The 23359-nt window shown below is 40.4% G+C and overlaps 1 protein-coding gene across 1 annotated transcript in view; it reads left to right on the forward strand.

Moving 5' to 3' along the window:
• The window catches only part of CTTNBP2NL (CTTNBP2 N-terminal like), a 37687-nt gene that overhangs the window by 159 nt on the left and 14169 nt on the right, over positions 1–23359 (forward strand). The window contains exon 2 of the mRNA XM_026661148.2: positions 12458–12565. Coding sequence (XP_026516933.1) covers positions 12467–12565 — 99 coding nt within the window. The 5' untranslated portion in view covers positions 12458–12466. The remainder of the gene's footprint in view (positions 1–12457; positions 12566–23359) is intronic.

A 23359-nucleotide genomic window follows, 5' to 3' on the forward strand; every position in this document is an offset into this window, starting at 1 on the left:
GGGGGGGGGGGGCGTGAGGGGGCGGCCGTTGGGGGGCGCGTGACCCCCCCCCCGCGGACACGCTGCGCCGGTTGGGGGCTAACGTCGCGCTCCTCGCCCGCAGCGGGGGCGGGCTCGGCTTGGGCGGGAGCCGAGCTCGCGCCAGGTGTCCCGGAGGGGGGGAGGTAGCAGCTCCTCGCGGGCGCTTCTCGTGCGCGGGGGCCGCTAGGGGGGGGAGGGACCTTGCGCCCGTGAGAACAAAGTGTCCCGGGTTAAAGCACCAACTTCCAACCGGTGTCTGAGGTTTATCATCTTGCACAAGTGCAGCGCTCCTCGGGCAAGGACTGTGCTGCGGGCGGGGTAGGAAAGCCCCCCACGGCTCTAGTCGCATGGACCCTTGTAGGTGCTGATACCTTTGACTTTTACCAGTGAGACTTTATTTACTTCCTGCTGGTTTTAAAAGGGGGAAACTGGCAGCAAGGTGCCTCGATAGAAAGAGACTCTCGAGAAGTTTGCGTACACACCTTTGTGAAAATGATTTCCTGCAAAATGTATAAAGCGAGTGTGCATTTATTGTACTTTAGTTGTGTCCCTCAAAGATAATCCTAGTGGTGTTTTGGTTTCTGGAGTTTGTTCACCAATGTCTCCTATATGCAAATACAAACAATTTTGAAATGGGAAAACAGAATGGAGTAAAGGCCTGTCCACAAGTATCTGAAGGATGTAAACATCCTTCAGATACTTGTGGGGAAGAACTGTATTTTTATTCAAAAGGGTTTCCCATGGGCTGCAATTAAGGAAGGAATTCTTCAGGCTGAAGTGTGTGCTTCTCCCCTCCTCCCCAAGTTCATAACAATGAGATGGACATGGACTGGATTTCCAGAGGAAGTAGTGATGCTATTGTTTTGGCCCATCTTAGACTAGACAACACTAGAAGATGTAGAGAGAAAATCTCTGATCAGGGCTGGATATAGTCTTTGAAATCCAGAATGTGTTAACCCAGAGTATGCAGAGAAGTCGCTGAGTTGGTCCCAGGATGTTAGAAAGATAAGGTGGGTGAGGTTGAATAAAAGATATTTCCTTGTCCACCTTTGTGTCTTTAATAACCCAGAGTAAAAGTTCTTGACATCTCTAGCAGGAAGTGGGTTCTTATGTGGAAGATGGAGCAGAAGCGAAAAGTGAAAATCATAAAAAGTTGCGTAGTGGCATCCCATGGAGAGAAATGAGAAGCAAACTAGTAAGAGAGCAAACAAAGGCAGCAGTTTTTTATCTTCGAAGACTGAAGATGTTGAACTGGCGTCGCTATGTTACAGGAAAGAGGCAGAGAATACTTAACATGGAAGTATAAGCCTCAACAGCTATTGACAAAGCAAAGATAGGGACAAACTGGTAGCAGACCTGTATAGGCACATGTCATTCCAAATAGAGATGCTAAAATGGCCATCACAAATCCCTCACCCTGCAGTAAAGCCATTAACAGGTGGGCTATCAAGGCTTTAAAACACTGAAATTGACTATTCTTTCTCCATGTAAAACAATACAAAAACAACAGCTAACTTAAAGCTGTTATCTTCCAAGCCTTTCTAAATAATCTGTCTCTAATTTATTATGTAGATATTTAATAGTCTTTGGTAAGAAAACTTAAGGTTTTTGCCTTTTTTCTTATCTACAATTTGCACTCTGAAGCAAAAGTTACAAGGTTGATAACTTATGTGTGTTTAAAAAAAACTATATTTTTGTGGATTCTCTTAACAATTCTTCGTTTGTATGTTGCTGAAACATGAATTTGGGGAGATAAACAGGCAACAAGCCACCTATCCTTATGAACCAGTTTTGGGGCTTCTGGATTTGACAAACAATCCGGTCATCTTTTTTAAAATGTAGATCAGTCATTTTGGATAGTTCCTTTTTAGGTGCCTCCAAGTCACACAATCTGGTCTGTGTGCACAGTATTCATGAACCAGTGTTTGACTTCTCCGAGAACAGACTCTGATTCAGAGGCCCAATAGATGTCATGAAGTTTTACATCCTTGGTCTGTAACGGATGGAGTGCTGGCTGAGACTCTAGCTGACACCACTGCTGGCTATTTCACAGACCAGCACTGGAACTAGCTCTGAAAATCCCCTCTTCTCTAAATGGAGGAAAGAGGCATGAAGAGTGTCTGTCAGGGAATTGCTGACAGAATAAAGTAGGAACAGAAATGTATCTAATTAGGTCTCAAAAATTTACCAGACACTTACTAGCCTTAGAACTAAGCCTAATAGTGAGAGGTTTGTACAAAAGGCAAGGGTGGGGAAGCCCCCTCTATGGGCCAAGCCCTGGAGTAGTGCCTCCATGAGAAACCCAGAACTCCTGCTAATGAGAAAGGGGAGGATATTGCTTCAGGATCCTGGCTGCTGCAAGGAAGCGAGGAAAAAATCTCTGCCACTCTTCTCTTTACTAGTCTGCTTTTAGGCGTGATCCTCTTCTATGGCGGACACAAAGCCTACTTCTCCTGCCTTGCTTAGCAGGATTTATGCTACAAGTATGACACCATACATCCAGTTCAACTTTCCCAAGTGTGAAATTTACATGATTCTTGAATTTCTCTGCTGCTATTCAGAACCCTCAGTGCTTCAGTGAAAATGACTTTGGTCTTATTAACTACTCTGCTGTTGCTCAGCAAGGCTTCCAGCAGCAACAGAGTCACTGGAGCTGTGCACAGACTCAGGAAGACAACATTTCATCTGCTAGCTTCTGAAATGTAAACCACACATATTTTTGCAAACATTAGGGCTAGAAACATAGTGCCCCATGCTATAAGGTGCTGAATGCATCTGAATTCAGTTGGTGTTGTAGGTATTTAGAACTTAACAGTGTCAGGTCATATATGTATATAGTGGCAAGAAGACACATGGATTTTTCAAGCTCTTTATCTAAACATTCATTTTTAGAAGAAAGCTCTCTAACGTGAGATGATTGACCCCAGAAATGTCTGGTCAGTCCATTCTTAACACAAATATGCTTCTGTTGTGCATTTTTTAAAAGTTTTAGTCTTAACTAGCTCCCAGCCAGAAAAAAGGCTTCATGTGTCTGTGCGGAGCATCTTAGTTTGAAGGTGGATTATTTTGTGTTTGTATTTGACTTAAAGATATGTATTAGTTGGCTTTTAGTCTTTAGTCCTCTTCCAGAGCTTTTGTCTGCAGACCATTAGCACAGCACAGGACAGAGATTAGGGGATAGCGGAAATGAATAGGTGATTTGCTTTTTCTTAAATGAAGAGATTTGCCATCCAGAGATGTAACTGGAGGATTTTATATACAGGGGTTTCAAGTGTGATATTTGTAGTCTGTAGTTCTAGAAAACAGAAGCATATAGTTCAGGGGGATTTTAGGGACGAGTTTGTCATCACAGTTTAAAGAATATTTTAAGAATAACTTGGTGTGGGGAACTTATTATTGTGGGAGAGGGGTTGCTTTGTTTTGCTTTTTGTTTAAATCTTCCATCTTCCCCCACCCCCCAAAATAACCACAAATGCTACTCATTTTAACTTAAATCTCTGTTGTGGTTTTGGCTTACTGCCTAATACATTTGCGGAAAGACAAGAAGTTAAGAGAGAGTGGTATGCCTGTTTTTGAATAGTGTAACTGAAAGCACAGACGCAACATTCTGTGTATACAACAGCATATTTTTATTTTGCTGATTTCCAAACTATCCTTTTAGGTTCTTGTATGGCTTCTATCACTGCAGTATCTGAACGCCTGTGGACTTCTGAAAATATCAGCCCTTTTTCAGCTATGAGGAGTTAAAATGAGGCTTATTCAGAGCTGTAGACACAGAAGCATTGTTGAAAAACCAGCATATTTGTAGCCATAGCCTGTGAAAGGACAGGAAGTATCCCCAGTCATTAGAAGAAAATGCCCACTTCTGTTCTGTGTAAGATGTTGCAAGGAAAAGCACAAGACACATGAGTCAAATCCTTAAGTGTATGTGAACTGTCTGACAAATCTCTATTACGTATTCGGCTGTGTGTTCTTTTCAAGAGTGGTGTGGTTAGGTTCTTGTCTGATTAGAACACTGGCCCCTTAGAAGTCACGGAGTATGTCATCAAGCTCTGTTGGAGTCAGTAGATCAGATTCTTCCGTTAGGCTGGGGACTTCAGATTTACACTCATGACTACAAGCAGAATGTAGCCTAGTGCCTTCATAATAATCTGTACAGGTATTTTGCATGATTAAATATACGGAAATACTCCTATTATTTGGTAGCCTACCTCATCCTTTCCTCCAACACTGTATGCTCAGAATAATTAGGTCTAATTTAAAACCAATTTCAAATATGTCTGTAAGATAATTTTAAATTTAAATACTTAAACATATCTTTTAATATTTTTTGTGGGTGTATTTCATGTTAAATGCTGGAAAGTAGGTTATTTTAAGGGAAATATTAACAGGCTCAGAAGAAAATGTTCCATAAGTAATGTTGCTTTCAAGTATAAAATTATGTTTCTGCTGAAAAAAGCGTAGCACAGCTAAAAGGGACAAGCAATAAGCAGTTCTATTTGTTTAAGCTCTGAACTTTTGATTACTGTCTTAAAAGTGTAGCAGATCTCAGACTCAATAAAAATATTTATTCTATAAGACTAAATACTGTAGTTTTTGTGGTTTGATCTCTCTGTGTTCACACAGGTTAACGTATTGCACTGGATGTGAACTGTAATGTTCTAATTGTTATTCCTTAAGTATGGTTTTTAAAGTTGTTGTAAGTGGAGCTTTTTATTAGGAATATAGAGGTGCTCGGTCCATTCTCGCCAGTTTGCATGTGAAAATCTACTTGTCAGGATGAGTGTGTGTGTGGTATTAAGGGGGGGAAATTGTGCAGGGATAGAGAGGGAACAGTCCTCTGAATAGTATTTAGTGGGGGCGAAATTAGGGAACTTAACAATATAAGGACATGCCTAGAGTGACCCAGGATAGGATTCAGATAGACGATGGAATTTATTGGTGTAATGGCCCCCGAGTTATTTTTTGATTCAGAGACATCTGGCGTTCTTGTGAAATTGGGCACTAAAATAAATTGGGTTGACTTTTAGTTCTTTCTTCTTCCCCCCACCAGCATCCCTCAAGATAAAAGGGTTAGACGGGTTCCATTTCTAAATGTGCATCGGTTCAGCAATGTGAGATCTGCAAGGTGTCGTAAGTGACCTTTACCCGGTGTCTTAAAACCATAGTAGTGCAGGTGTGGTTTTTTCAAAATACTGTTTTAATTATATCTGTCTTGTGAGATTTTCATTATTAAGACATACAGCGTGGCTGGGTGAGCTGTGCTCTGAGTACAGTTATCACTTGTATGTGACTTGTTGCTGTTAGGCTGTAGTGTGTGTATGGGTGTGTCCACCATCTCAAAGTATCTTGAGCTTCACGAAGTTGAAAATTAAAGTGCAAGCCAGTATACGTACTGACTAGTTTATATAGCTTGTGTTTTTGGTTTCTATAAATAGTCTTACAGGAGGGTTATGAAGTGCTTATTTAGAATAATATCTTTGGGGGCAGGGACTTGGTTCATTAGCACTTTGTAAGTGTATGGTGCTATGGAAATAGGACAGGCTTTGGTCAAAGCATTACCATTTTGAATTATAAAGGTTAGCTCTGTGTTCTGATAACTTAGAACAGGGGTCGGCAACCTACGGCACGTGTGCCAAACACGGCACGTGAGCCAATTTTGAGTGGCACGCAGCTCCCTGCCGCGGTCCCGGCCCCCAGCCCCACTCAGCCCCCCTGCTCTCCCCTGCGGGGGCTGGAGGCAGAAGCTTGGTTCTACGGCAGCCAAGCTTCCCCCCTCCCCCGCTTCTTCCCCCAGCGTGGTGCTTTCCTGCCCCTCCTCCTCTCCTTCCCTGGCCAATCAGCTGATGGCCCTAGCGAGGGGGGGGGGGGGAAGAGCGGCAGCGTGCATACAGCTCTGTAGAGGACGCAGAGAGAGGTAGGGACGAAGCCTGGGGGAAGGGGGTGGAACAGGGCATATCCCTTCCAGCCCCTTGCCATGAGCCGCCCAGTGCAGTGGGCTGGGAGCACCCCCACGAGCCGAGCACCCCACCCCTCTGCCCTGAAGCCCCCCACCCCAACACACACCCATCCCTGTGCCCTGCACCCCCACAGCCCCATCCCTCTGCCCTGTACCCCCCCACACACTCAGCCTTCTGTCCTGCACCCCCCATGCCCCCAGCGTTCTGCCCTGAACCCCCCACACCCCAACATACACCCAGCCTTCTGCCCTGCACCCCCCACGCCCCCCGCCCCTCTGCCCTGAATCCCCCACACACCCAGCCTTCTGCCCTGCACCCCCACAGCCCCATCCCTCTACCCTGAACCCCCCCCACACTCAGCCTTCTGTCCTGCACCCCCCATACTCCCAGCCTTCTGCCCTGAACCCCCCACACCCCAGCACACACCCAGCCTTCTGCCCTGCACCCTCACAGCCCCAGCACTCTGCCCTGAACCCCCACACCCCAACCCCCCCCAGGCCTGGGGTCCCGGCCGCAGGCCCTGATCATCCCGCTGCTGGTCTAGGTGAACAGAACCCCAGGCTGGCAGCGAGCTGAGCAGGCTGGTGGTGTAAGATCAGCATTTTAATTTAATTTTAAATGACGCTTCTTAAACATTTTGAAAACCTTGTTTACTTTACATACAATAGTTTAGTTATATAATATAGACTTATAGAAAGAGACCTTCTAAAAACGTTAAAATGTATTACCGGTACGCGAAACCTTAAATTAGAGTGAATAAAAGAAGACTCGGCACACCACTTCTGAAAGGTTGCCGACCCCTGACTTAGAACATACTGTATAGCCACCGTGCTTATGGCTGCAGGCAATGGTCAGCTGTGAACTCCCCTCTTATTTGTACTTAAATCCAGTTTGTGAGCAGTGGTGGCAAGCAAATGCACCATAGTAGGAAACTCTCACAGCTTTGCAGAGGATGTGCTGATGTGAGCTAATGCAGAAATAAGCATAATTCTCCATGTATTGCTGATAAAACAGATGCTGGTTTTCCATTTTTTCAATGTGAAAATTGATGTTGAGAATAGTGCTAAATATACTGATGTTAGTGCAGTTAGTTTTGCCACCTGTAGGACCTCAAAAATTACAGGGGAAAATATCAGCTTTCTTCATTGATAAAAGAAAATGTCTTATTTTAAATTTGTCTTCTCTTCACTGAACTAATACAACTTAATAGTGAACATCTCACAAAATATGATTTGATACTGTTTCCTGTAAATACTGATTCAGTCTTAACCTTCATAAATTAGTCTGTGCAAGAACTGACCCACTGTTAAAATTAAGTCATGCATTTCCTGGGCGGACAGTCAGGATATTGAGATTTAAAATCTGTCCATGGCAATCATACAGTTCATAAACTTAAAAGTGCCTAAAGTGGTAAATTTTAAAAACTGAAAACAAAGCCATATCCCCTGCCCTGGTCCCAACCTGTAAAATTAATTCTAGATAGTGATGGGAGTTGCTTTTTGGATGTTATGATTCTGTTCTCTGCTTCCGTTTATAAATGGCACTACACGTTTTCTTTGTGCGCTGTACAAAATAGCTATTATAACTAGCTAGCGATTTCATAGCGTAGAAGTAACATCATTGTCAATCAAACAATTCCAGGCATGAGAGAGGTGTCTTGTTTCTGGTCTTGCACAACTGTGTCTCTAAAAAAGTATATTGGTCAGTTTACAATTCTCCAGCAATTGTCTACTTACAGAATAGTCGTTAAGAATGCAATGTCCTGTTGAAATGGGAATCTAATCAAGCTCATACAAATATGAGTCTCCTAAACTGGAAAAGCAGTAGAAATTTTAAGTGTAGATAATGAGGTAAAATTGAGTATAAGACGCTGCATGGTTGGTGGTTGAAGCAGAAGACTAGGAATGTGGATTTCTGGGTTGTCTTTCTGATTCTGCCACGGTTTGAGAGACCTTGGGAAAACACTTTATTTCTTGAATTACTAATCTGTAAAATGGAGGTGAGGCATACCTCACAGATGAGCTGAGGCTTTCTACGGGCAAGGTTCACTGGGCTCCTTTGATGACTATGGAAATGGAAAATATTAACTTTATTATGATAAAATACACTAGATCACTAATGAATTTAGTTGCTTTTTTAAAAAAAGGTTTAGATCAGCTTTTAGGTTTCTACTGATTCTTCTGATAAAGGCATTTCTCTTGAAGAATCTTATCCACAGCCTTCCAGGCTTGGCAAACTCTGGAATATTCCAGATTCTGGCTTCATGGCTGGCCAGCCTATACAGCAGATGGAGCACATGTTGAAAGTCCGTCCTAGGGTGGAGGAACATCCAGGTTCCTGTGCAAAAGTTTATAGTTAAGTTTTAAACTCCATGAAATCTCTTATACTAAAGTAAGAATACATTAAATGATTTAGTCTCTGCAAAATATCCTGCAGACAAACCTGGATGTATTATGGACATTCAGATCATGTCTACAAGTGGTTCCTGTTTCAGATTTATAGGTTGGAATATGCCTCAGACAATAGCACCTGACTATGACCTCCCAGCAAAGTCTACTTGAAGCAGTTGGAATAAAAGTGGCTGAAAACTGTCTTATATTTTTGAAGCCACTTAATGCAAGATGACAATGCCAAGTAACACTACGCTCAGAAAGAGACTAGGGAACAAGTATGTCTCCTAACATATGCCAAACTTAGTCTCAAGAATGTGCTCAAATGTCTGAAAATGGGCATATAAGCAGTCTAATTTCATTGGGAATCCACAGACTTTACTGGTTAAGGATTAAAACTGCATGGGAACAGATTAGTTTTTGTAAATGTATATTCAAAATGATTTGAGTAATTTCCTGAAGATAACTTGGTCTGTAACTTGTTTGGAAGTAGTTTTCTGTTTTTCAATATTTGAATTTTGGGACGTTTGTTGGGATGCACAGCTCAAATGGATGGTGTATTATTACTTGAATGTATGAGAATAACATTAATTTCAAATTTGCCTTCTTCAAATGTTGGCTTAAAATCTACTGTTTTTGTGATCATCCCTGCAAAGTAATTTAATTTCTTAGCATATTTGTGGAAAACAAATATGCAGGGGAGTGAACTCAAAGCATATTTGTTTAAATATTCAAACAGATATTTAGAGAGAAATTGTACTAGTCACCCAACTCTAGTGGTAATGAAGATAGAGCAAATATATTGTTCATTGAAGAAATCAGTTTTTCACGACTCCAACCAATCCTCTGATTTTTTTTTTCCTTTGTCCTGAATATAGCTGTTTTTTTTACTTCGAGGCATGGGTTGGGATTTTTTTCTAAAATGCTGTAATATGCTATACACTGCATGTGCTGACTCTAAACTCTGTTTTGAAATGAAAATGACAAAATAATTCAGATGTTTCATCTTAAAAAAGCTGGACCAAATTAAATTCTTCTTAAGTGTCCACTCTTGTTTAAAGAAGTCTTCCCTTTACCCTCCTGGGAAGTCTCAACAATTCTTATAAAACTCTAATTAAAATTTTGAATGTGGGGACTGTATTCCAGAACCCATGGATGTTAAATGTATTTGCTGGTTCAGAAAGCCCTCTTCCAAGAACACTTGCAGCAGAGATCAAAGCATCTAAAGCCAAACTGCGACTGTAAAATGTCCTGAATCTGATTATTATCTCGGTGCTTTTAGTTCTACAAAGATGACCCAGAGTAGAAAGAATTTTTGTCTGTGAACAGTAGTGGAAATGGCCTCAACTTTTGCCCTTCAGGGGAAGTATTCACATGAAAAGAAATGTGTTCTCCTTTAGTTTCCTTATTATTTGTATTTGCTTGCTCTTCAAGAAAAAAGGCTGCTTTAAATCCAGTTGTCTTCCCTTTGCTGTAAGTGTGGTGTTAAATATGAACTTCAAAATTTTAATCATTTACTGAACACATGCTATGCTGACAGCTCTTTAATGGCTAGTTACATTGCATTTTAACACAACCACAGTACCATAAACAGCAATAGCTATGCTTTCATTTAAGAAGACTCTCTCTGAAAATGTTTGAATATTTTTAGTTTGTGTTTTAACATCAGTGTAGTATCTGGAAGCAAATAATCCTGGGCAGTTCACCAACTTGCATGAACAAAGCAGGAAGGTGGGATTTTGTTGTTGAGAATTTTCCAGGCACTTATTTGGCAGTTTCAAGACTTCTCCTATAGCTGTGATTTTTTTGTTTTGTTTTTTTTTAAGCAACAGGTCATGCCCCTTTTTGATTTTTTTTTTTAGTACAAATAAAACGTGTTTCAGTGAGTCAAACAAAAGTGGGTTTGTTAAGCCAGAGCAGTAAAGTTTGTATTGATTTCTTTACTCATAACTAAATTAAGAGGTAGTCTCTAACTCAGTCATTGTCCAGTGTAGAAATGGAACTCAATATCTTGTTGGAATTGCCTAGAAGTATTCACAGCTTTTAAGTAGGGTAGCAACTTGTCAGAAGGGAATTCCCTCCCTGTAGGGAATTTAAACTTTCTCCTGCATCATGCTGCTGCTACTCGGAGAACCACTTACTTCCTCCTCTGTCTTGAAGGCCCCAACTTATGGCTGGCTGGTCTTGTTGGAAATCATGAAACCAGACATTTAGAGGTTTACCAAACTGTTTATTATACAGTCACACTTCTTTCCCTCAGACAGTAAATTCATTTATCTGCAGTACTGAACACATGCTATGCTGACAGCTCTTTAATGGCTAGTTACATTGCATTTTAACACAACCACAGTACCATAAACAGCCATAGCTATGCTTTCATTTAAGAAGACTCTCTAGACATGCCAGTGTAAATCTACCCAGAAAAGCCCTATAAAAAAAGCTGTACGGCTCTGCAGAAACTTTGCTGCTTTAATACTTCACACTGGACTTTGAGTGAAACAAGAATATTATTTCATAGATGGAGTGCCCTCTGATTAATGCTGATGGGAGGAATAGATCATTACTTTAAATTCCTCTTAAATGGCATAGAGGATACTTAAGGTTGTTACTCTTCTGGGTGAGCAAGACAATTTTCCTTTCCCAGAAACTGGAAAACTTCATCAGCATAAATAATCCATTTTTGTTTGCAATGTTGTAGCTGTGTTGGTCCCAGGATATTAGGAAGACAAGGTGGGTGAGGTAATATCTTTTATTGGACCAACTTCTGGTGAAAGACACAAGCTTTCAAGCTACACAGAGCTCTGTATAGCTCGAAAGCGTGTCTCTGTCATCAACAGAAGTTGGTCCAGTAAACCTCACCCACCTTCTGTCTGCTTAAACAAGATTGAACATGGCTTTATTTGCTTAGCTTTACACAAGACAATTATGCAAATTACCTGCAAAGTAGTAGTGACTTTTAGAGTAGTAGGTTTCACTGGATTCCATTCTGCTGCATATATTTGTCTAAACAGAGGTTAAAAATTAATCATCCAGTGGGTAAATCCATCTTTTGCTAGCACAGTTGAGCACCATATAACAAACTGAAGTCTGTTCGTGCATCCCATGATGTTCTTGACTTTTAGCAAGTGTTAAGAGTGGCAAAAGCTTGGGATGAATTTGACACATTTAGCTGCTACTGTTGTTGCCTTGCATTGAGGGATATGTGCAAGAATGGGTTGTAATTTTAGGACTTTTCACAGCCTATACATGTTCGATGCAGAGTATTTTAGGCTTCCACCGTAGAGACATAGACTTGTTAAAACATATGATGTGACTATTGTTGCTCTTAATTAAAATCCAGTATCCAGAAGTATTGGATCTGCATTCTAATGTGTACAACTTAAAATTGTATTTCACAAGCTGCTATGGGCTGAAGAAATTCCATAGAGAGAATAGAAACCAGAGTTCTGCGTATGTGTATGTTTCTGTGGCATTAACCTTGTGGAGTGACTTGAGTCTGTGCCACAGGAGAGGTCATTAGGGATGGCTCAAAAGGTACAATGTAGCTTTGAAATGCTAATTTATAAACTTAATATTTATCTTATGGTAGATGGATCAATTTGGACTGCAAAGGTATTGTTCTTAAGCAGCCATTTTTAACCTACAAGTTATACGCCTGAAGTATGGCTCCATGATTAAGTCCTTAGTGGGACATTTGCAGCGTTATGGTTATAATCCACAGTAGCATGATTTAAAAAAAAAAAATCACTTCTCCCTCCTGTTAATTTTGGCTGCTGCTCAGTGAATATTGTACATTAGCACTTATTTTCTGCCCACACCATCTGGGTATGCATATGCTTGTGAACCCCTGGGAAAAGGTGAAAAATCAATCTTCTGCAACTAGTTATGGAGGTCATAAAGAAAACACTGGTGTGTATGTTTTCTCCTTTGTTTGACAATACAGCTTGCAATTTGAAAAACTAAAAGGTCTGAAGTTTCCAAGTTCAATGAAGGTTGTGCATTCCTGGGTCTTAGAATATCACCGTTGGTTTTGTTCAGAGCAACATCTAGTGAACTAATTCTTTTCTAATTACTTTTGTTTTTCAGGTATTCAGAATGAATCTGGAAAAGCTCAGCAAACCAGAACTACTGACGCTATTTAGTATTCTTGAAGGAGAACTAGAAGCAAGAGATCTTGTCATAGATGCCTTAAAGGTATGTTGTAAGTAAGGTAATTGAGTCAGAAATGCTACCATCCTCCTGTAGGTTCTGCCAAAGGCCTGTATCACAAGGTGGAGTTTAGCAGCAATGATTTATTACTTTTTAAACAGTCACACTGGATATCAGCAGTGTTAGATAGTCAATGCTGTATATTGATCTATATCTTGGAATTCATTACCAAAAAGTTGGCTGCAAAAGCAAGCAGTTCTGTGTTTAAGTGCAGAGAGCATTTTAAATGTCAATACTTCCTTTTTTATAACAAAACTGCTCTTGATTCTTTATCAGGAAGAATTAAAAGGGTTAGTCTTAAACTTCTTAATTAAATATTTCACATGTTCCTGTTTCTTCAGTAAGAAAACTCTTCAGAGCAGCAGAGAAGATCGGCTCTCAAAATCTCTCTGGCAGGGGTGACTGCTTCCTAAGAAGCAGATGCCAGTTCCATGCTAAGAATAACATAGCCCCAATGGGATAGTAAGGCTGCATCTACACTTCAGGCGGGGGTTGTGATTCCTTTGCTTGTGTACACATATTCACACTAGTTCTCATCAAGTTAGCGGGAGTATAAATAGCAGTTTGCCCATGGTAACACTGCTAGTGGAAGCAGAGGCACAGCTGCTGCTAGCATTGCTACCGCAGCTACAGTGCTGTTTATGTGCACGCTAGTTCTCTTCAAGAGCTCATAGTGTAGACAGCCTGCAGAGTGTTCTTGTACCCTTCTTTCATGTAGTGTGTATATTAAGTTGCTAGAAAAGAAAGGGAGCGCCACAGCCTTCACTGCCTGTGTGAGTGATGCACAGTGCTGTTTTGTTGGAGCTGGGCAGTGTGGTTGAGAAATGTGTAGCTGATATTGGTGCTTGCATCCAGGCTGACTAGCTGAAACTCAACTCTGATAAGATGGAATTAATGCTCCTGGAGAGAGGCAAGCAACCAGATGAAATTGCAAAACTGCATCTGCCCCTTCGGTGGGGTAATTGATTCATCACTTGTTACTCTGTCACAGACTGAAGTCCTGATCTCTCTCTAGAAGCATCTGGATGGCCTATACCAGTAGTAGTGTTTTCTCTATCAGCATTTGGCTAGAAAATTGCATCCCTTTCTTTCAGATGCAGGACCTTGTCATCCTTATCTGTGCCTTTATCCCCTTGCAGTTTGTCTGCTGCAGTGCACTCGATAGGTGTTGAGGAAACCATACCTTAAGACCACTCAAACTTCAGCTGGCCCTTGTAGGGATCACATTATGTCTGTTCTTCATTACTCCATTATTTGCATTGGTTTTCTGATTGTCTCTGGGCAGTGGTTGAAGGTGCTGATTTTGACCTGTGGTGTTTGTCCTATATAACTGAGATTGCCTTTCTCTGTTATATCAGGGCAGCTACAATTATCCAAGGCATTCAGGTTAAAATGAGAGAGTGCAGAGAACAGGGTGTTCTCAATGAGGTGTTCTTAGCTGTGGCGCTGATACCTCCATTTTATACAGCAATCTGGATCTGTTGTTCTTCAGGGAATGTTTTAAAATGCATCTATTCTCTTCTGAGAGGGAATATTAAATGGGGGAGTGTGGGAATAATGAGACAAAAGTATTGTGGGGGAAAAATTAGAGAAGTTTTGTGAAGGTTGACTATCTGGTAACTTGTGGACAGTGACATAGAATTTATAGCTAGGTTCATAATTCCTGTCCTGGGCCATGCTAAAATTCCAGTTAGTCATTTTGCATGGTCTGTACTTTGTATGTATGTATTTTGTAGCTAGTGCAAGTGGTTCATCTCTTTCTAGCTGGGTGGCAAAGATTAATCCATCTCAAATCTAAAGATGGAATAGATAGTCATGTGGGTCTGCTGTCTTAACCCAATTTTATTCCAATGCTGTCCTCTGTTGACTTGTATGTGTGAAAAGCTGCTCTGGGCTGCTTCTCTTGCATGCTGTGCAGTCTATGGTAACTGCAAAATTCCATGCAACAATTCTGACATTGACTCTTGGTGTTCATAGAATCATAGAAGATCAGGGTTGGAAGAGACCTCAGGAGGTCATCTAGTGCAACCCCTTGTTCAAAGCAGGACCAATCCCAATTAAATCATCCTAGCCAGGGCTTTGTCAAGCCGGGCCTTAAAAACCTCTAAGGATGGAGATTCCACTACCTCCCGAGGTAACCCATTCCAGTGCTTCACCACCCTCCTAGTGAAATAGTTGTCCCCAATATCCAATCTAGACCTCCCACAGCATTCTATCCACCTTATAGTCCATTCATCCAATCCATACTTTTTTAACTTGCTGGCAAGAATACTGTGGGAGACCATATCAAAAGCTTTGCTAAAGTCAAGATCTATCACGTTCACTGCTTTCCCCATACCCATAGAGCCAGTTATCTCATCATAGAAGGCAATCAGATTGGTCAGGCATGACTTTCCCTTGGTGAATCCATGTTGGCTGTTCCTGATCACCTTGATCTCCTCCAAGTGCTTTAAAATGGATTCCTTGAGGACCTGCTCCATGATTTTACCAGGGACTGAGGTGAGGCTGACCAGTCTGTAGTTCCCCGGATTCTCCTTCTTCCCTTTATCAAAGATTGGCACTATATTTGCCGTTTTCCAGTCGTCCGGGACCTCCCCCAATCGCCATGAGTTTTCAAAGATAATGTGATATGTTGTCTCATAATGTTCTCTTTCTGTTCCCCCTCTGGTAACGTCCACCCTTTTACGCTGCTTCCCCATTCCTTTTCCCTTTGATTTTTCACCATATGGGCTTGTATCTGCTTATATGTATTTTTAAGGAACTAACCACCATAGTGCCTAGATACCATTATTAAAAGTCTGTATAGTATTGTACTCACACGATAGTTCTCTTGCATCACACACGTTTACAGTGGAGGATGTTTACAGTGGATACCAATGGAACAGTTCTGCAGCCTAACATGGACTCTGCATGTTTGGTGGCAAATAAAAACAGGTTCCATGTGTAGTACCTTGAAAGATCTACCTTCAGTTCCTCCGCATTTGATCCATTCTAAAACATCCAAAACTAAGTGACAAATCCAACTAACTGTAGCTCTGTCTGCTTTTGAAGGTTACCAATATGCTTCAAAGAGAGAACCCCATGAATGGTTAGTTTTACAGCCTATCCTTGCTGTGCTGTGCATTATAATTGCTTCTGGTTCTATTGGTAACAGATGTTTAGGTAGTTATTGCACATGTTTTCATAAAAGATTGCTTTTGTTGCACTAGTCTAGTTTTATTTACTGCAAGCAGCTTTTGTCTTCTCTAAAGCTCTTCCCCCAAATAGGGAGAACACCCAGAGAAACCACAACTATAATTAAGAAAGCATTTGGATAAGAAAGTGCCAAATGTTATCAAATATAAGTGTTGTGTTTAGTCTGCACATGTTTTGTTTAGGTAAAAGTTATCTTTCCAGGCTTCAGCACCGGGCAGCATGAATGAAGTGAAAAGAAGCTAGCAATGTTGCAGTCCACTCTATATTACATTAGATGGTTGGAAATTGGATTTAAATTTGTATACAAAAGAAAGCTGCCTATTAGACTCCATTCACCGGATCCTTTGATTTGAAATGAGATCTGGCTTGGTTCAAGATTTGGGATCTGCCTTGTATGTCAGGCCATCATCGCATTAGTTCTGCACAACCTGATCTTGCTATCAGTGATGATTATTCTGTAGCTGACACATCACATGTTTTTTTAGGAATGGATTGTTTTTTGTCTTCATTATTTTTCCTCCTTTTATTCTCCTCCTCAGTTGTGCAGGTGTAAATCTCTGGGATTGTTTGGAGGAGTTTTCTCATGTACAAAAAGACTCTCTCTTTGTGAGGGAACTTCCACTTCATCATCCATCTTATTCCCTTGGATTTAATTTTTCACAAGATACTGTGACCTGCAGCAGTTACCAAGTGTAGAAAATTCTCCTTAAACTCCCAGTTTGGGGCAGCCATCTTATTCAAGCCGTCCGGCTACAGATATTTGAAGAGGGAAAACACCAAGGAAGGAGAGAAGTAATTGTTTGGGGTAGTACAAGTGGATATACCTTGGAGTAATAGGTTTCCCTAGGAAATGGGAGAATGCAGGCTTCCCTCTCCCCACAGTGCAGCAAAAATGCTACATTTCTGCTCAGCTTCGAGCACCTATGGTGGTGGTGTGGCCAAGAGGATAGTGCTATGTGGTAAGACCTCTTCAGAAACACACGCAGCAAACAGTATGTTAAGATGAAAGGATAAACTAAGTAATGCATAGTGTGAAATCTCACGGCTCCAGTGGCTAAAAAACTGAGCAAATATTAGTTTTTTGCCTTTGAGATATGGTGGGGAAAGCCTTTATTATTAGATGAAATGTGCTTTATCTGTTCAATAATTTTGAAGTTAGAGAAACTGGAACATTAGAAAGGAGGAAATGGAACTGGCAGGTTATTGAAGTAAATAGTAAAATGTGACCATGTTCAATATTAAAGGTTACTTCAAGTTGGGTTGTCATTACTTGTAATGCTACAACTTCCGATATCTCAAAACTGGAACGGTACATTGCTTGCCTTCCTGCACTGCTGACTTAGCTAGCCTTTCAGATGCCCCACTAGCCTCAATCCAATTGAGAGCACACAAAAATACTGTGTGCTGAAAAAACCTTGTATCTTAAGGCTTCTATTGAACTTTCTTCTTGCATCCAGACAGTGTTTTGGCTTTTCAGGACATCCGTTTCTCCCTCCCAAGCTTTGTGTAATGTTCTGCAAACACACTTAGTTTGTACTTGAGTGTAGATCTGCATTCCTGCAATTTTTTTGATCGGGTGCAAGGGAGAGGCTGACCCAAAGTAAGATGGCTTCGGTGTATGTACATTCAAATAATGGCATGAACAACAATAATTAAAATGGAGATTTAACCAGCAGTGAAGTGTTTGTGACCAATTCATACAGCATAAAACCAACCAACAAAGAATTTGACAAGTACATTTGAATAATTAACAAATTAAATGAAATTATGATCTGCTCATGGCGATCACCTAATGTAAAGTGGCTAAGTAATCAAATTAATGACTCTCCTAGCTCTAGTAAAGGATCAACTGTAATGTGAGTCACAGTCTCCCACCTTCCCCCCCCCCCCCAAAAAATAAAAGTATAGAGAAAACTGAAGTTAGTGGGAAAAGAGAAGTAAAAACTTTGCTTCAAAATTAGTTTTCACTGTGGTTCCCCCTGCGTACTACCCATGGGGAAATGAAAATCCCTCTCTTCTCCATCTGGCTTGCTAGTGGAGCAGGTGGTGGAATATTGTAGGTCTCCTAGCAGTGTTTTGTACCTCGATCCCAGAAGCTAGAGTTAGTACAGTCATGGCTGGAGTTGAACTCAATGTTGGCAGGATACTTTTGTTATCCTTATGAACATATTACGTATGTTAGAGAAAAAAATCACAAAGCTACTTAGTCCAGAAGCAAGACAGAATTTGAGCAGCAGAAAATTTACAGCCAAAACCAGCCTAAGCCTCTGGGATCTACAGCTCTTTCTTCTTATATTTACTGATTTTAACTGTCATAATTATTCTAAAAAATTTAATTGAATAAAATAGACAATATTTTTAAACATGTGTAAAGTAGCATGGTGCAAATTGTATGCCAGTCTATATGCTCCTATTTTGACAAGTAGAAAATATTACAGGAAAAAGCACTGAAGAAGTGTGCTAAGATCAGTATCCAACCGTTATGGACTGAAATCCTGGTAAGAGAACTTTAGTTAACTGAAATGCATACAGGATAAATGGGACGAATAGATCTGCTAGGAACAAGAGTCAAAACTTTAAGAGCTAAAACAAGCATCCTCTGATAAATCATCTGATTGATAATTCTGAGGCTGTTGTTTTCTCTTGTTCAGTGTGTCCCCACCACTACCATGAGATGTCTTTCCAGACTTTCGAAAATGATTTTTTAATGCTAACTGTGTATTGGCGCTGCAGAAGTACGCTGGAAGCAGGCAGAAACCCATTTTGATGTGGGTTTTGACTGTGTATCACTGATCATGTTACAGTTTCAAATATTCCAGTATTCTAAAGACTACAGACAAAACAAGCTAAAAAGAAGGTGGATTTGGCCAGTCATGATTTTATAGACCTATATCGTATCCCTCCTTAGTCGTCTCTTTTCCAAGCTGAAAAGTCCCAGTCTTACTAATCTCTCCTCATATGGCAGCCATTCCATACCCCTAATCATTTTTGTTGCTCTTTTCTGAATCTTTTCCAATTCCAATAGATCTTTTTTGAGATCTCTTTCTTGAGTGGTAACAGCTAATTTAGACTCCATCATTTTATATGCATAGTTGGGATTATGTTTTCCAATGTGCATTACTTTGCATTTATCAACATTGAATTTCATCTGCCATTTTGTTTCCCAGTCACCCAGTTTTGTGAGATCATTTTGTAGCTCTTCACATTCTGCAGTTTTGAATCACTTGCAGAGTTGCCTCCTCACTGTTTACCCCTTTTTCCAGATCAGTTATGAATATGTTGAATAGAACTGGCCCCAGTACAGACCCCTGGGGGACACCAGTATTTATCTCTCTCCATTCTGAAAACTGATAATTTATTCCTACCCTTTGTTTCCTATCTTTTAACCAGTTACCAATCCATGAGAGGACCTTTCCTCTTATCTCATGACAGCTTACTTTGCTTAAGAGCCTTTGGTGAGGGACCTTGTCAAAGGCTTTCTGAAAATCTAAGTACACTATATCCACTGGATCCCCCTTGTCCACATGCTTGTTGACCCCCTGAAAGAATTTTAGTAGATTGGTGAGGCATGATTTCCCTTTACAAAAACCATATTGACTTTTCCCCAACAAATTATGTTCATCTATGTGTCCGACAATTTTGTTCTTTACTATGGTTTCAACCAGTTTGCCCAGTACTGAAGTCAGGCTTGCCAGCCTGTAATTGCTGGGATTGCCTCTGGAGCCCTTTTTAAAAATTGGTGTCCCATTAACTATCCTCCAGTCATCTGGTAGAGAAGCTGATTTAAATGATAGGTTACAAACCACAGCTAGTAGGTCTGCAATTTCACATTTGAGTTCCTTCAGAACTCTTGGGTGAATACCATCTGGTCCTGGTGACTTATTACTGTTCATCAGTTTGTTCCAAAACCTCCTTTAATGACACCACAATCTGGGACAGTCCCTCAGATTTGTCACCTAAAAAGAATGGCTCAGGTTTGGGAATCTACCTCACATCCTCAGCTGTGATGACTGATGCAAAGAATTCATTTAGTTTCTCCGCAATGGCCTTATCTTCAAGTTCCTACTTACCTTTGCCCCTCTGTGCATCCCCCAAATGTGCCTTTGCACGTTTTTCCATCTTGCTGTCTACATGTGGGGAGCCGTTCTGAACAAGTTCAAGAGACTACCACTCTCCCTTTCTAAGGATCACCTTCTGCTAGAACTCTTGCAAGAAATCAGCCAGGACTAAATTGAATTAGGGTGAGCTGATCCTATTTTAAATATGTTCAAATGAGTTAGAACAGTCAATTTATGCATGCCAGTTAGGTGAGCTCTTGTGACTTTATTACTATCACTCTTGTCTTAGATTTCCCCTCCTGCCTCTTCCCTCCAATTATTTCTTAATCTCGCTTGTTGCATCTTGTTCCAAATTAGACTGTAATCTCACCTTCATATCTTAATTTCTTTTCCAGGACTCTCTGCTCCCTCTTCCACCTGATTATATTTAAAACACACAACAAAGTAGCAGCTATTTTGGGGATGAGAAATGTATAGAATCACTTTACACAATTTAACATTAAGGGCCAATTTCTGTGGTCCTTACTTGTGCACGACTGCCATGTAGAAAGGACTGCATGAGTGGGGCCATTATCCTTCTCAGATCCAGCAAATCATATGAGTGAAAGGAATCCATTAAAATAAACTAGATCAATCATTCTTGACATTTATAGAGTGCTTTGTTTCCCTTTCTCTTTTTTGAGAACAGAATTCTCCATTCATTAAAACTGAAGTTTTGTTTGCTTTTAGATCAGAAAACAGGAAGCAGCTTTCAGGCTTGTTCTTGCTTGAGGCTGTAGCTCTTTCATAGCAGAGTAGAACCTGGCTAATTAGCATTAATGACTGGGAGACTCTGAATTACTGAATTTTGCAAGTGAACAAATAGATGAACAAACTATAAAGTGCGGATAATGCATTCCAAAACAAACTGTTGAGTTGTCAATTGAGTTATATTTCCGTGTTTTCTGTTCAGTACCATAAGGTCCCACTACAGCAGCTACTAAATCTTTAAGAGAAGGGGCAAGACAACTGATATTTTTTTAACTTTTTTGAGCAGATTATAAAATGCTTGGATTTAGCAGGCTTCTGCTGTACTCTGTTCCCTTGAATTACAATATTTGATACAGCTTTTTCTGTATATATTTAGGAAAATTTCACTTTCATTAATGTTTCAATTAAGAAGTTGACCTGCTCACCGATAAATCATGATAAAATGTGCTGCCTCCCACCTGCCCAGTAACTGGGCGAGTTCTGAGCAAGGAATATGATTAGATAACTGTTTTCTCCCCGCTGTGTTATTACTTGAATATATTTTTTGTGTGACAGTCTCAACTTCACATTCTGTTTTCTTTAATATAGAGATGGCCAAAGTGCAGCTTGTGGGCCCAGTTCAGCCCACAAGGGCCATCATCTTCAGTACAGGGACTCTAAGCCTACCGTGATCCATCTTGATCAATTGGAAGGCCAGGATCATGCTGGGATTTGTTGTCTCTAGGCTACACTTCAATTTTACACACAAGAGAAGCTGTAGTCTGTTCCATTTCATGTGCATTAGGAGCATCCCTTAGGTTTCTTGCAAACTGCGACATAACCTTTATGTGAGCAAAGCCTGAGCTACCTTAACTTGCTGGCTTTTTCATTTAATATCGATAATGCTATTATATTGGTTCAATAGAGATCGATTTACTGACTAGCCAATTACAACAAGAGGTAAAAGCCTTGTTATTTTGGGTCTGTCTTAAAATATCTACGAGTAACCACTTTTTGGTCAAAATCATGTTCAGTATTTAGATACAGAGCTGCTGTGGGACGAACGACAGGGAGTTGATTCTTTATGGTTGCTTAATGCAAAGTCAGTAATCCCCACCCCTGAATACTGTGACCTCAGCTTATCTTTATTTTCTAACATCTGTCTCTGGGGAAAGAAGTAATAAGGAAGTTCAAGAATGCAGGGGAAGCTATTTAAAGAATATGCCATTCTCCATAATCTAAAGGAGGAACTTCAGGATAGATTAAACTGCTGGGGAAGTGTGGGTCCAGATAAATACAATGAAATTAAAACAGTTCAAAAAACTTATTCCTGTTTTCCCTAATGTGAAAATAACTAAAATCTAAATGCTATATATACATTCCCCTTTCTCTGTCCAAATAATAAAGGTTGTGTTGGAAAGTCCCACTAATTTATGCCTTGTGGTTCAGTAAAGGAAGTTGAGGATGGTCGAGAGGCCATGATGCAATGTTCTGTCTCAGCCAGATCTTGAGTAAAAAGAGCATTAAGAAAGAAACCCGAAGGATATTGTGTGGGAAACATTCGGCCCTGAGTAGCCTGGAAATCCCCAGAGAAAACAATAGCGTTTTCCTAGCAGAGTGGAGCCATCAGTTTGCTTATCTGCACACTAAACATCTCTTTACTGTTCCAAATATTGCTTCTGCTCCATAAAACCAGAATTACCCTTTTTCAAAACAGACTAGCAGTGGTCAATTACCCTAATTCAAATTGAACAAAGCCAGCCAGTTACTGCAGCACCCAGTTTGCGTCAACATCTTCATTAACAGAATCTGAAATATTATTTTTGAGTAGCTGTTAGTCTTCCAGTTAGCTGAATTTTGTTCTCCTTCGGAGCATCTGCTTCTTCAAATGTTTTCTCCTCTTCTGCCTAGGAATCTTATCTTTCCTCTAAGAATAGTTGAATAGCCTGGACAGCCGACTTAAGTTATTGTTTGAGTTTGCATATTTATTTAACATATTTTAACATAACATAACATATTTTAACATAAATATGCAAACCCCAGTAACAACTTCCACATTAAAAGGAGACAGTCGTTGGGAAGTGAGTACATTATATTCAGGTGTCTAGGTGAATGGCTGTGTCCTTAAACTAAAAGACCAGATGCAGTCAGTGACATAAGCCACCAGATAACTCTCAGCTTTGTGTCATTTAATGCACATAGCCTGCATCACAATTTCATTTTAGAGGGACTAAGTTGAAAATTTTCTGTGCAAGATTTATCTGTTCAGCCATATCTCCAGTGGTGTCACCTGTGCAACAGACTGAAAGTAGCAGTTGTTATGATCTTTCTATAGACTTTGTATTTGCTAGTGCATCGTGCTGAGTGGGTGGGTGTTGTATGGTATTTTTAGTTATGTTTTTTTGTGTTGTCTAGACATATATGGTTAAATATTTATGCCTAGCTGACTTGTATTTGTATGATGATAGTTAGATTTGAGAGAACTGTAGAAAGGTAGCTTAGTTTCATTTAGTGATTCCAGTTCAGGAAAATCATTAATTGCTCACAAAGTAACAAGGAGGAACTTCTTGTTCTTTCCCAGACAGGAAATAAACCACCCCAGCTTGATTCAACAAAATGTACAGCATTATGATGCCTGAAAGCAGGAGAAAAATGAGGCTTTGTGGATAGTTTCAGGCCTCACAAAAATCATATATAAAGACACACCATGCGTGTGTGTTTTGGTTTTTGTTTGGTGATTTTGGGTTTTGGTTTTGTTTGTTTCCACATAAGTGGACTGGGTGTTAAGTTACACTGA

The sequence above is a fragment of the Terrapene carolina genome, unplaced genomic scaffold (genome assembly GCF_002925995.2).
Source record: "Terrapene carolina triunguis isolate 2854851 unplaced genomic scaffold, T_m_triunguis-2.0 Scaffold926, whole genome shotgun sequence".
NCBI classification, from domain to species: Eukaryota; Metazoa; Chordata; order Testudines; family Emydidae; genus Terrapene; species Terrapene triunguis.